Here is a 14,878-nt window from a genome sequence, read left to right as displayed (position 1 = left end):
GGGCTGGTTGCGTAACCTTTACACACACATTTCTCGCCATCCACTCTGTCCCGGGGAGGGCTGGAGCTGGAGGGTGAAGGGAACGGAGCCCCCCCCCCCCCCCCCGTCACAAATATTTAACTATGTAAACCCCCACCCCCAAGCCGTCCAACGGCGGAACTGGTTGTGGAAGCTCACACACTCACAGATATGTACACACCCACCGAGCAGTACAGACCCTTGGGACTTGGGGCCAACAGGCCTGGCTGATAGAAGTAAAACATCACTTTGGGATCCAAAGACTTCTCCAATTCTTCCCTCCCCCCCGCGCTTGCCCCCCGAAAGGGGCTTTATTCCCGCGGGCCGAGCCACTTCCTCACGGGCCCGGCGCCCCATTCACAACACTTTCCCACAACGGGGCCTGAGAAGGGTGCGAAGCGGGTCCTAGCAACCCTGGGCTCGTTCACAGGCTGCGCTCTCCTGGGCTTCCCTGACGGGGCTCTGGTACCATGAGAGGGGGGTGTTATTATTCCGGTCAAAGACTGCGCCTCTCCTTCCTCCAAACAGACAAACTGTTCAGCCTGTTTGAACTCCTTTCAAGTTGCAGTGCTCACGTTGCTCTCCCTGCCACCGCTTTATTTAGCTTTTACTTCAGCTTTCTTTTATTTGAGAAAAACTTTTATTCTTCAGCATTTACATACATTTCTTTTACTTTGTCATCTCCTTAAGGTACCTGTTTCCAGGGAGCTCCACCATGTTGCTGTGCAGACGGACATCCTGTGGTCTAAACTGCCCGTGGTCTCAGAAGGTGCTCCATACAGTGACAAGACATCAGATAAACACATGAGCTGTCAGTATTGAGATTAGAGGCATTTTCACAAAAGGCTTGAAATGCCAGAAATTTTCTTCATAGCTCAGTGTGATTAGTCACTTAAAGATGTTTTCCCAAATATTAATTTCCATGGTTAGTTACTTACAATTATTTATCAGTTTATACAGCATGGTAATTTTTACTCCATTAATTCAGGCTAAGTACCTTGATCAAGGCTACAACAGCAGAAGGAAGGATTCAAACCAGTGATCTGAGTCCACAGGCAGCAGCACTAACTACTGCACCACCTGGTGCTTAGATAGTAGAGCAGAGCACTGGTCTTTCTAGGTGGAACTGTAGAGGAACACATGTGAACTCAATATAAAATCATCCATGAAGTTGTATGTGTTTATTCCTCCTATGTTGATTATGTCTCTATACACTTGCTTCATTGGTTAAAAAGAAAAAAAAAAAAAAACTTAGAAATTTGATTAATTCATTTGAAATGGATATAAACCACAAGAATGGTCCCAGTATAAAATATGTGCTTTATAGCTATTCATTAAATGCCTCAAATCTCTGTTGAAGGTAAGTAATAATGTTAAAGTTGAACAATGCTTAAATATATATGTATATTTAGAGAGTAACAATCATAAAGTGACATTCAGAGATGAAACAATGAGCTGAAACAAAAATTCTGAGACAAACAAAACAAAAGGAGCTGTATTAACATATCTCTGGCACAGTGTCCATCATACAAGTCTTTACTTCATCTGTGTTTCTTTTTGCCAGGTTTTGACTCATCAAAATCTTGTGTGCTTGTACATCCTTTAGAACACGTCATTGAAAAAATATTCCATTTGTGCTATCATTAGCTATTGTTAGGTATTTTATATATCGTTAGCTATTTTAATAGTGATTACTATGCACTTACAACAGCAGCAATAGTAATAACATCTATTTTACCGTTGTGGTCTATGCCTGGAGTTCCTTCTGTAAATATGTGGATGACCAAAGTGTTTAACTTAATTGTGCTAGATAAATTAACATTTGATTCGCATGATAATTCCCATGAATCACCATTCTGGAACGTATTAGACAACAGTGCAACACTGTCATAACTTTGAAATATTGTAACCTTTTGTTTAATGTATGTGGATGTATTTGCAATATCTGTATAGTGTGTGGCACGATGGCGCAGTGGGTTGGACCGGGTCCTGCTCTTCTGCGGTTCGAGTCCCGCTTGGGGTGCCTTGTGACGGACTGGCGTCCCGTCCTGGGTGTGTCCCCTCTCCCTCTGGCCTTACGCCCTGTGTTACCGGGTAGGCTCCGGTTCCCCGTGACCCTGTATGGGACAAGCGGTTCTGAAAATGTGTGTGTGTGTGTGTGTGTGTGTGTGTGTGTGTATAGTGTATGGCGCAGTGGGTTGGACCGGGTCCTTCTCTCCAGTGGGTCTGCGGTTCGGGTCCCACTTGGGGTGCCTTGCGACAGACTAGCGTCCTGTCCTGGGTGTGTCCCCTCCAGCCTTATGTTTCCGGGTTAGGCTCTGGCTCCTCGTGACCCCAAATGGGACAAGCGGTTCAGAAAGTGTGTGTGTATACTGTGTCTGTCTCTATGTGACTGAGACAGAGTGATCTTTTGTTATTATTATTCTTATTATTATTAAGAAGAAGAAGAATAACAGTAGCAGTAGTAGTATCAACTATCTCATAGTCTTGGCTATTAAAATATTATTGGTTATTTTGCTGTTGAAAAACACGTCACACACATCTCTAAGTAGATTGATATCAATAACCAAATCTTCTGGCTTCTTGTTCTACCATGCTGCCTTTGACAATAGATATCTGCGTATATCTATATATTATCCTATAAAGACTCACCGGACTTTGTGGATTTATACACCACTCTGTCCCTGTAAACGTCTTGCAAATGTTCTTGTAGTATTTCTGTAAAATTATGCAAATATTTTTGTTGCTGAAGTGATATTCTGACTCACACTGAACTTTCATGAGTAGGATTTTCGCCTGAAATTCAATGTCACATTAGAATTACGGAGTGAAAATGTCTATAATATTCAGTTCAATTTCATTTAAAAGTATTTTTATAGAGGTCACTTCTAACCACGGTTTAGGGTACGATAATAACAACAGCCGTAGTTTACTAGTAGGATAAGCCAGCTGGCAGATGAGGAGAGGAAAAGGAAAACTCCCATTGCGAAGAAGGAGACAAAAATAAACCTCTGGGGCTCCAAATACCAGCAGCTGCCTACCCCTCCAGGGAACCATACCAGTAATAGCTGGGAGTTTTCAGAAAGAGCTGTGTATGAAAAAGTATGTGTTTTTTATTAAATTTAGGTTGCAGTGTGAATCACATGCTGAGGTACAGTATGGAAAAATGATCACAACATTTCAAAAGCATCAACCACTGCACTGTAAGAACTCTGAACTAAGAATCACGTCACGACACAACCTACGTTTCTTCAGAAATGTGCCATTCGCTGTTGAGCAACAAGGTGACTTGACTCACACCAAATAGGAAGTATGCATGTCTACATTAACATGACAGATTATTTCAGAGACGTTATGAGTTCAAAAAATGGTGCCTGTTTATAAACAAGCAGGGGCTCAGCACATGGGGGTCATTGACAAATCCTGTGCATAGAGCTGGGAGGGCTGGTTGAAGAACTGCACCCTGCTATAGCTTGTATAATCAGAGCATCAAGACATGATTGTTTTTTGTTGTGAGCCTGGCAGGGAGACTGAGAAGTCTGTACTGATGTGAGTCTCATTGCTAGATGGGTATCAGACAACTGGAGCAAAGCCTGGTCTTGAATAAATTTCTCCTAGGGATGTTGTGTGCTAAGTCCAACATTCTGCATGTTCTGCCCGCAGATTTGTTTAGCCCATGCGATTAATTGCTTTGTTGAGCGGAACCTTTATTTCCGGAAGTTATACGCAATTTGTGGACATGCGCTATTTCCATGATGCGCTACTGTTGGGATAGGCATAGTGGAAGCGTCTTGAGTTCTGTGTGCTTTTCCTACGCTCGTGGAAGCAATAACTGTAAGTTGTGAAGTTCTTGCAGACACTGGCTAAAATGTTTACGTGCTTTTAAGTTTGACCTTTGCAATGTAAACTCTTGTTTATTCAGCCGTAACTCCACGTTACTGTCCTTGTAAAACGCGTGTGAGTTCGCGCTGTGTCATGCTAAGTGTGCTATCGGCAAACGATTTAACTGGTTATTATAACGATTGTTGTAATTAGACTAAGTTTCTTTTACTGTTTCTGCTTATTATAGTTTCACTCGCATTTTCACATTTGGAGACAATAAAGGAGCAAGACGCTCATAATCCTGGCTCGTGAGAATCGAGTTTGGCTTGCTGTTAAACTGCGTTAACGTACTGGGTGTGCACAACACGCAGGGAGAACAGTACACTGCATTATTTAGGAAACGCTATTATTATTATTATTATTAACAACAACAACAACAATAATAATAAAGGTCACCGTTGATAATCTAAACCCGTTTTACACATCAGCAGTGCCAGTATGACTTGTACTGAAGGAAAACAGCAGAAGCTTGGTGCCTTTATCATGTCAGCGATCTGCTCCTGCATCCCTTTCGCTAAGCCCATCTCTGTCGACACCCTTTACGTTGACTTGCATTTTAATTAAATTGCACTCATCCGCCAAAAAGAAAGAAGTGGAAAAAAAAACCTTCCTGTTTCTACAGCTTGAGCTCTGTGGTCATTAGCGGCCTTTATGCGCATTTAAAAAGCTGACTTTTGTGTCTTTAACCAACTAAATGTTTAACTAGTGAAGCAAGAACTATAATTTTTTTCACTATAGACAAAACATACTGCTAGAAAAAAAATTTTAGGAAACATCAACTGCTACAAAAAGTGTATATACTACTGTTGATTAACTACAGTTCTCATACATCTGAAGTAATACTGTCACTCCTCCAACCATGTGCCCGACGACCGCACCTGTGGGTGATTAGGGAGGACAGGCCTAAAAGCGACAATTCGGAAACACCTGATTGCCGAACCTCATCTTGAGAAGAAGCAGCTCCTAGCGGTCTACAGCCAAGGCCCTTTCTCCTTGTCTCCTGTCTTGCTCCATTCTCCTTCCTCCTCCTGTGCTCCTCCGGTTTGGTTTCGCTGGCTCTTCGACCCTCTGCTCCATGACATCCACTCTGGCTTTTGTGTGCTTCCCTGATCAAAGTACGAAGATCAACCAATCCTCGCCTGTCCCTGACACCGCTACTAGTCTGCTCCTTACAACTACAAAGCACTTTCGCTTGAGTCTGTCAGCTTGGTTTCCTGAGTGCAGCATGACAGAAGGTTCCACCAACACAACAGACTCAGCGGTGCTTAACTAGCTTCACCACGCCGTCTCTGCGCAGGGTGCGCTGCTAGACTCGCACGAGCAGTCCCTAACTCGGATCGAGGAGATGCCCCAGGGGCTTGTGCAGGCACCCCAAGACAGCAGTATCATGCAGATGGCATAAACACCTGCCATGCAGGTTACCAGGCAGCGCTTGTACCTGCCACGCCCAGTGCCCCTCCTGGAGACCCTCACATTGCCATGCCCAAGAGGTACGATGGTTCACCAGACAATTGCCAGGGATACCTCATGCAATGCAAGCTCGGTTTCTCCAGCTCCCCACAGACATACCATGTGGACGAATACAAAATAGCATTTCTGGTTTCTTTCCTGACTGGTCCCGCATGTCGCTGGGCTTCGATCATTTGCCCTTGGCGCGTGCAGCCAGAGATCAGCTGGTAAAGATCCGGCAAGGTAATCGCTTGGTGGCGGAGTATTCATTAAAATTTCAGACTCTGCCTGAGCAAAGCGGCTGGTGCTCTGCTTCACTTCTAGCCAGTTTTCGGAGTGGGCTGCAATCCCACATTCAGGCAGAGCTCACATACAGAGGAGAAGACTGGACCCTCAGTTGTTTCATTGAAGCTGCCATTATCATTGACAACCTGGCCCAGGAGCAGACCCCATGACCATGGTCATCCTCTCCAGTACCCCACCCTGCAGGGGCACCTCAGGAGCCTATACAGGTAGGACACAGCCAGCTTACCCCTGAAGAGAGACAGCGCCAACTCCGGGACTGGCTGTATCTCGACTGCAGCTCGCCCAACCACTTCAGAGCAATCTGCCCAGCCCATCCACTAAGCGAGGGTGCTTCCCTGGATCACAAGGTTAGTGAACCCTGATGTGCTGAGTTCCACCGGGTTTGTAGACTCGCACACCAGACTGCTACATCTGACGATTGGGGCCTGTTACCAGGAGGATCTCACGTTCTTCCTGATTTGGTCCCCTGGCATGCCGATTATTCTTGGCTTCACCTGGTTAGTCCAACATGACCCGGTGTTCAAGTGGAGCAGCAGGGAACTGGTTGCATGGGGGCCTCAGTGTGTCAGAAACTGTCTGTCCCTGCCCTGTCGGGCCACGTCCATAGAGAGCCCTGACGTGATCCATCTGATGCCAATCTTGGCTGAGTGTAGAGACCTCAGTGAGGTCTTCAACAAAAGCTGGGCAGCATCCCTTCCACTGCCCCAACCATGGGAGTGCTCCACTGACCTCCTGCCCAGCACCTTGCTTCCCTGGGACAGGGTGTACCCCCTGTTGCTTCCTGAGCAGAAGCCCATGCAGGAGTATATCATGTTTCCAGCATTCTTCTTTGTCGGAAAGAAGCATGAGGGTTTGCGTCCCTGCATCAATTATCGGGGGCTGAATGCCATTACAGTAAAATATCCTCATCCCCTACCTCTGATCACTGCCACCTTAGAGCAAGTGCATGGGAACCAAACTAGACCTCTAGAGCACGTAAAACCTGATTTGGATCCTGAGGGGGACGAATGGACGACTACGTTCAGTAGCACTCTAGGTCACTATGAGTATTTGGTCATGCCATTCGGGTTATCTAACGCACCCTCAGTCTTTCAGGCATTTGTCAACCATGTTTTGGGGACTTGGTCAACGATGGGGTGCTGGTGTACCTAGACGACATCCTGATCTACTCCAGAAGCATGGAGCAACACGTGTGATAAGGGTGATACTGAGATGGCTTTTACAAAACCACCTTTACGTTAAGGTGTACAAATGTTTGTTCCACCAGCTATGGCTGTCATTCCTCGGGAAGGTTCAAGCGGTTGCCGAATGGCCTCAGCTGAAAACGGTGAAGACCCGACAGCGGTTCCTGGGCTTTGCCAATTTCTATGGGTTCTTCATCAGAGGATTCAGCTCAGTCGCCACCCCCTCACAGCGCTCACTTCAGGTAAGGGGGCCCGGCTGGCTTGGAGCGATAAGGCCCAACACGCCATCCAAGAACTGAAAGAGCAGTTGACGGTGGTGTCCATTCTTAGGCATCCGGACCCCACCTTGCCCTTCGTCGTGGAGGTGGACGCGTCCGTGGTGGGGACCATGTTGTCCCAGTGGCAGGGCAACGCCCCCAAACTGCACCCTTGTGCCTATTTCTTGCGGAAGCTGTCCCCAGCTGAAAGAAACTACGACACTGAGAACTCAGAGTTATTAATGATCAAGCTCGCATTGGAGGAATGGCATCACTAGCTAGAGGGGGCTGCACACCTGTTTTTAAGAGTATTTAGAAATCCTACTTAATTGTAAATCTCGAATGAATTAAGATGGGTTGGATCAACATGCAGCCTACTGTCATAGCAAAATTTAGTCTACACTGTACTTACCAAAACTATAATAAATTCTATTGAAATATGATAGTTATAGGTAGACACACAGTACAACTAAATAAAATACAACCAACCAATCTCAACAACCACTTGTCCCAAGCGGGGTTACAGTGAGCCGGAGCGCACCTGGCAATGCAGGGCGCAAGAGAGAGGGACACAGCCAGAACAGGATGCCGATCCATTGCAAGGCACCCCAAACAGGACTCGAATTCCAGACCTGCCACACAGCAGGCACTGACCAAACCCGCCACGCCACCCCTCCCTCCATAAAATACAATGAAATAATTTCATTTTATACATTTAAGATTAAGATTGTCAGTAATTTTTATACATCGGAACTGTTCACAATGATGACTGTGGCCCTTGGCTAAAAAAAACGGTGTTGCATGAGGAGAAGAACTGTGGTTGAGAGCTGCCCCCTGTTGGAAACTGATACAATAAGAAACCAATAACGGCACAAAATGTACTCAGCTTCCAAAATGCATACCGTAGGTTTACCTGCATCCAAGATGTAAATTTCAAGTCACTGCAAAATAAGTAATTCAAAATTATTATGCACTCATCTTTGGCTCAGAATTTCAGTTTTGCTAATAGATGTTCAGTATTTTTTTTTTATGTATTTACTGCTTACGGACCTCTGGGTGTTTCATATCTTTTTCATTCCAAAAGCTTAGATCTCTGCAGTAAACTGACCCAGTAAAATGTTTAGGATCCTGTTGAACTAGTTGGCAGTGCATTATCATCACTTTACTACAAATGCCATAGCTGTTGTAAAACAGTTCAGACTTCTTTTTTATGTCTTGCCCCAAATTAATTAGAAACATTAGCATTTATTCATTGAGCTGATGATTTGACAAAGTGACTTGCAACATTATGCTACTTACAATTATTTACCCATGTATACAGCTGGTTAATTTTTCTTGAACAGTTTAGGGCAAGTACCTAGTTTGGCAGGAGGTAGGATTCAAATCTGCAGTCTTTGAGTCCAAATACAGCAGCTTTACTCACTGCACTACCAGCAAAAATCATATCAGTTAGTACACAAACAATATTTGAAACAAGAAACATCCTTTAATGAAGTCAGTAGAGCACTTTTGTGTCTTGGCCCCTTGGAAGAAGACACTAGTTCAGTATTCATCATGGAATGGATATTCCGGGTGGTCACTCCACCTGCAGAGCACAAATATTATATTACAAACAAGTACAGACTCAGCCAGTTTGTTTTGATATTGTGCACAAAAAAGTTACTGCTTAGGGTTGTACCCAGATCTTGTGCATGGAATCGTGATGATGATTGGGAATTCTGACAACTGTTACGGTCTGATATGCAAACAATAGTAAATTTGATCAAATACAATGTAATAAGAGGTAATCCAAGAATACTCTAACAGAGGGACAGTACAATATCCACTTTACAATTTACAATTTAATTAATGTTACGTTTGTCTATATGTAAAAATGAAAATGTGGAAATTAGAAAAACCAGCATGAAAGCAATCTTCTATAAAGGAAAAGAATGATCAGGAAAAAAATGATCTGCAAGTACAAGGCTGCCCACTTGTGAGCCATGGTAACCCTAAATCACACACACACACACACACACACACACACACACACACACTTTCAAAACCGCTTGTCCCATACGGGGTCACGGGGAACCGGAGCCTACCCGGTAATACAGGGTGTAAGGCCGGAGGGGGAGGGGACACACCCAGGACGGGACGCCAGTCCATCGCAAGGCACCCCAAGCGGGACTCGAACCGCAGACCCACGGAAGAGCAGGACCCGGTCCAACCCACTGCGCCACCGGGCCACCGCGCCCCCCTAACCCTAAATCATTGATAATGAAAACACTGCCATTTACCATTATTCTTTTTACTAGCACCTAAAATAAAAGCCAACTCTAAACATTGTCAGTTTGTAGCTGGTTAATTAACTCATTCAAATAATACTAAGGATAACAGCAGGACTGAAAATAGAACAAGCAACTTTCACGTTCAAGGGCTACCTGCTGGCCCGACACCACAGGATAGGTGGTAGAAGGATCATCGTCACTTACATGAGAAGTTCAACAAAACGAATGTTTTTGTTCAGCCCTTCAATTGCTTTCATTTCATCTTCAGTGAGGGAAAAGTCAAATATCTGTATCAGGGAAACAAGTGGTTTAAAGTTATGTGAACAAAGTTACGTGGTCGTCAATACGGTAGGAGGACACTGCTGGTTACACTCTCTAATATCACTTAGTGGATGAGCCTTGAGGGCCCACCTCGAAATCCTCCTTTATGCGCTTTTGGTTGAAGCTCTTGGGGATGACGACGACACCTCGCTGCACGTTGAAGCGAAGCACCACCTGAGCTGCAGACTTTCCATGCTTCTTCCCAATGGAGACCAACAGTGGGTCCTCCAACAATGGGGGGCACTTCAAGTTGACCCTGTAGCACAATAAAAATTTGAGCCTCTTTATTCTCCCCTACCTGCATGGGACTAGCAAAAACATATAACCCAGTTACAAAATCTTCACATAAATTTCAGTTGCTGCATATTTATTTTGAAAATCAAAATCTGCAAGATCTAGTCAATGAAATGTGAGTTAGAAGGTCATGTGATAATTGCTGGCCGACATTGTTGATCATTCAATAAAATACATTCTCCATGGAGGTAAATGCCTGTGTTGTGCAGCTAAAAAGAAAAAAACTGCAGAAAAATATTGATCCAGCCTGAATACACTTGTTTTGAGAAGACCAGATAATCAGTTTCAGATGTACATTTGGTGAGATTTTACTTGCGGAAATAGGTTTATTTTTTCAATTTTTCCCCACTTGTTTCTCTGTTTTGAAGCCTTCACTGGACATTTGGGACAATTTTGAGAATGCAATTTTTGCTTTTATCTTTGGACATTGAAATATACATATCATTTTGGGCCCCATATATTACTTTTGCTGGTGTTCATGAATATATAATTTGTATTGCTTAAATTGAGACACTCAGCTTGTTCAGCTCTACCTTGATCTCTGGTCTCATTATTTTAAACTGTCAATGAACCACTCAATATGGATCCGAAGTAATTCTTTAGCAATGCTGGAGATGGATAGGCCGCACCCTTCACAAACCATCTTCCAGCATTACTAGTAAAGCCCTCACTTGGACTCCCCCAGGGGAAAAGGAAACTAGGCCACCTAAGAAGCGCTTGGCACTGTGACCTGGAGGCAGATGTCAAGAGGATAGGCCACACCTGGGGACAGCTGGAGACACTGGATCAGGACAGAGACACCTGGAGAGCTCTGGTTAGCGGCATATGCCCCCGGAGGGGTAGTAGGCATAACTAACTAACTACTATGGCTCCTTAGTAACTCCTGACTGGCCGACATCAGTGCAAATGGTCAGGAATCTGTACATCCACGCCTAAGTTGATCTACTGTACACAAGGAGGTGGACAGGTGCTGTACTGCACTGCTATACGTTGGGAGATGTGTCCAGTCCCTGCTGGACTCTGACATCACGCAGGTGGCCTGTGGTATTCCCTGGATTAGGAGGTTCGCTCCTGAACATGGGGGTGTTCCTACCAGGAGGCATCTCTGGAGGTCCCCAGGGGGCTGTATCCTACAATCACAATGTTGTTCTGCCGACAGTACTCCAGCAGCTTGGGCTGAGTAAAATATGGGTGGCACTCAACCTGTAGCAAAACAAAACATTCCAAATTCAATATAAAAAAAAAAAAATTGTCACGGTTCTCTTGTTCACATGTGGTCCTCGACTTATGCAACTAAGGACAACTCAGACTTACGATGGACGTCACATTAACCTTATTATATTATTTTTGAGTTAATGTATCGGCTGGCCAGGCTGCTACAAAGCACCATATTTCTTATTGACCCGATACGTGTTTTTAATCAGCAATTGTGTTTTAGTTACAAAGCATAAGTTACATTTTAATGGCTAACAAGCAAAAATGTGACTGTTGTGATGGTGCAGAAAACAGATTTAGAAATGAAAGAGAAAATAGGGCAACATAAGAATGAGATTAAAAAGCTATTGTATTTATATTGTTATCCAATATTAACATTTTTAACGAACATGTGAAACTAGTGAAAAAATAAACTGCCCTGGAATATTTTTGTACTTCAGACCAAACCCTGAATTTAAGCCATAAAAAATTTTAACTTGATGTTTTGGTGTCATTCATTCTGGGAATTCAACAAAACCTCTGATCATGATGTTCTCAAATAATTCTGATCGGGACAGGATACCTGTTATCTTATTGCACTGCTTGCCAAACGGTACTCAATCTAATCTTGTGGTTGCATATTAACACTTGTATTTGAACAGTCGTGTAGGGCTCAGGACACAGACCTGATTGGAGACAGGCTTATGTTTAAGGCCTGGTTTGTTCAGAATCATCTCCAGCTGTCGGCGGTTAAAGTTAGATACTCCAATGGACTTAGTTAGTCCAGCGTCCTTGCAGGCTTCCAGTGCCTATTCAGACATGTGTTTATACAGTTAAATGAAAGTGTTTGGACCATATTCACAGACACACACACACACTTTAATGCAGTCAAAAGCATAAAATGGCCCTGCTGAAATAAATCTACACAGTCAATGTTGTTATCATGTGACACTGCGTAAGGAGACAAGGACTCAAAGGTCAAGGGCATCTATGCCCCAATAAAGTGTGGAGCATTGAACTGAATTGAAGACTTTGTCACTGTACTGCAGTGCAAAACAACGAAATTGTAATGATATTCCCTGAGTTCTTCAGACAACATAAAACAATATAAAACAACCATTTAAGTATTAAAAAAAGAAAATTAAAGAATTCAAACAAAATAATACAGTAAAACAACAGGACAGTAGGACAAACAATTAAAGAAACTGTTGGAGTGCATGTGCAATTGCATGTATTATAAGTATATTTTTTTTTTCCTCCAAAGCAAATTACAGTGTTAAGATACTTATTTACCCATTTATACAGCCAGGTAATTTTACTGGAGCAATTTTACAGCAAGCACCTTGCTCAAGTGTACTAAAGCTGGAGGTAGAATCTGAACCTATGACTTTTGGGTCCAAAGGCATCAGCTGTCCCCTTACATACATGTAGGCACAGTGAAGATAGGATATAGTACTTATAGACATGTAAAACAGATCCTCACCATGCAGTAAATGTAAATACATAGATATAAAACGATGGGGCTGGCAGGGAGGAGCCTGACCACACCCATGTCAGACCTAGATTCCCACCCAGACTTGGGTAGATTAACTCGTTTTCTTTTTTCATTCAACAGATATTGTAAAAAATGAATTTTGATGACACGCGTGACCCACCTCCCACGTGGCGCAGAGGTCTGCTTTATGGTAAATGCATTTGCCGTTCTCATCCCTGGGGAAAAAGGTGTCTCCAGGCTGTAGAAGATCACAGACTCAGCACAAACAAGGATGATGCATTTGTTTACAAGCACATTATTGCTACACACCTCTTCACACCTGCGGTTCCAATGACAGTAAACATGCTAATGAGAAGTGATCCCTTCCATTGGTGATCCAGATATATCAATGTCTATGCTGACATTCAAACTGCTAACATTTAGACAATTCTATGGTGGTGGAGAACAAAGTCACTGTGAAGAGGTTATACCTTAAAGGCCAGCGGGAGCTCGATGATGTAGAGGTCTACATAGTCAAACTGCAGGGTTTTCAGGGTTTTCTCAAGAGCAGGCCTCACCAGCTCAGGGGGATGGAAGGTATTCCACAACTGTGGTCACCAGCAATGAATATTAACATAGAGGAAGTCAAATCAGTGCATCCTATAGCATGAATGAGCCGATGTGTGTATGGTTACTAGACTCCAATCACACAGACACACACCTTCCCACAGTAGAAGATCTCTTCTCGTTTGACGGTTCCATCTGCTATTTTCTCACAAATGGCCTGTCCAATTTCGTGCTCGTTGAAATACACGAGAGCTCCATCAAAGTGCCTGTATCCAAAATCGATGGCGCACTTCACGGACTCATAGGCTGTTCCTTTGGGAGTCTGACAAGAGTAAAACCACTGTGAAGCTGGACACTCTAAATATGATACTGAACACAACTGTGAAGACTGAATTGGTTTTGGAAAGATTTTCAGATGTCAAGAGAACAAGGGCAGGTGGTAGCGCAGCGTTTAAATTGTTCCCTTTAGACTCAAAAGGCATAGGTTTGAATCCCACTCCCTCCTGTAGTAGCATTAAGCAAATCACTTTTCTTAAACTGCACCAGCAATGACGAGTGAATAATTGCAGGTGGCTTAACATTAAGTTGCTTTGGAGAAAAGCATCAGCTAAATTAATAACTATCACAGAAACATGAAAACGCACTGCCGCAACAGCAAATGCAACCCTGCAGGTAAGACTGTTACTGTTCAGGTGAGGTTGTGTAACATTGGCTTTATGAAATTAGTCTGATCTTGTTTTCTTCTCTGTGTAACACCTGTATCTCCTCTAAGCATCTTTACCACATGCACATCAAACATGAATTACTGCACAGGACATTAATTTCATCATCTTTCTAGCAACAAGAAAGTTTTGGAGAATTTTTATCTTTCACCATGTTGGCAGTTGGGTTTTTTAGACTTAGCAAAATACCTTTTTCCAAAGCAAACCACAACTCAGAGTAAAAAAAAGGTGCGTGTAAGCAACAGAAGGATACAGATGACTGAAAATGCTCATATCCTCTTGGAAATAAGTGTCAATATGGAACACATATGGCACTAGGTTTGATTACCAGACTCTGAGCAAACAATGTATACCTTGTGTACCCAAAAACTCAACCTTTCCCACAAAATCTCTAGCTGTTTAATCCCAACAAAAACACATATGGCGTCTCAGAGAAAAGAGGAAAGAAACAGAGCAGTTTTACTGGAATGATTCAAGTTGCACACAAAGCTATACACACAGGGCTCTCCTGAATCTTGAACCGGGCAACCCTATCTTCAACACAAACACAACATTCATGATAAGATTTAAAGAATAAACATATTTTAAAAAATCTTACTTTGTCAGGATCGCTATAGGTTCCCAGTCCAATAAGTGGGATTTTGTTTCCATCACTCAGATAAATTGAGTGGCTCCCAACAGTTAGATTCATCTTTCTCTATGATCCTTTGGAATGTAAGCTTATAGTTAGGAAGGCAGGGGTTGGAATAGTCAGCTTAATTAGTCATGTATTGTTACCTTTGGTCTCAATGAGCTCTGACCCCAGTAACACACTTAAAGAAAAGATAATCAATGCATTTGCGGTCCCTCATAAATAAAGGGAAATTAATGCTGAGGGGAGGGGGCGTGGTGGCGCAGTGGGTTGGACCAGGTCCTGCTCTTCAGTGGGTCTGCGGTTCGA

The 14,878-nt window shown here is 43.4% G+C and overlaps 1 protein-coding gene across 1 annotated transcript; it reads right to left on the bottom strand.

Annotated features, from left to right (window-relative positions):
• Nucleotides 1-8,562: 8,562 nt before the first annotated feature.
• LOC114910603 (3-oxo-5-beta-steroid 4-dehydrogenase-like) lies at nt 8,563-14,878 on the bottom strand. The gene is made up of 9 exons (XM_029252519.1): nt 14,537-14,878; nt 13,371-13,538; nt 13,141-13,257; nt 12,831-12,908; nt 11,862-11,984; nt 11,075-11,184; nt 9,778-9,943; nt 9,571-9,653; nt 8,563-8,681 (listed from the first exon to the last, which is right to left on the bottom strand). Exons 1-9 carry the CDS (start codon nt 14,627-14,629, stop codon nt 8,639-8,641), a joined length of 981 nt encoding a protein of 326 aa, XP_029108352.1. The 5' UTR covers nt 14,630-14,878; the 3' UTR covers nt 8,563-8,638.

This window comes from Scleropages formosus, chromosome 5 (genome assembly GCF_900964775.1).
Source record: "Scleropages formosus chromosome 5, fSclFor1.1, whole genome shotgun sequence".
In the NCBI taxonomy this organism is placed as follows: domain Eukaryota; kingdom Metazoa; phylum Chordata; class Actinopteri; order Osteoglossiformes; family Osteoglossidae; genus Scleropages; species Scleropages formosus.
This window is presented reverse-complemented; position numbering and strand designations above follow the sequence as displayed.

What these genes read in the sequence shown, in the direction of transcription:
- LOC114910603 (XM_029252519.1), bottom strand. Translation starts at nt 14,629, where the DNA reads ATGAATCTAACTGTTGGGAGCCACTCAATTTATCTGAGTGATGGAAAC. An exon ending in ACCTCTGCGCCACGTGGGAG is followed by an intron (nt 11,985 to 12,830) that starts GTGGGTCACGCG and finishes ATGTCTGAATAG; the next exon opens with GCACTGGAAGCCTGCAAGGA. An exon ending in ACCTCCAGAGATGCCTCCTG is followed by an intron (nt 9,944 to 11,074) that starts GTAGGAACACCC and finishes ATTGTGCTACAG; the next exon opens with GGTCAACTTGAAGTGCCCCC.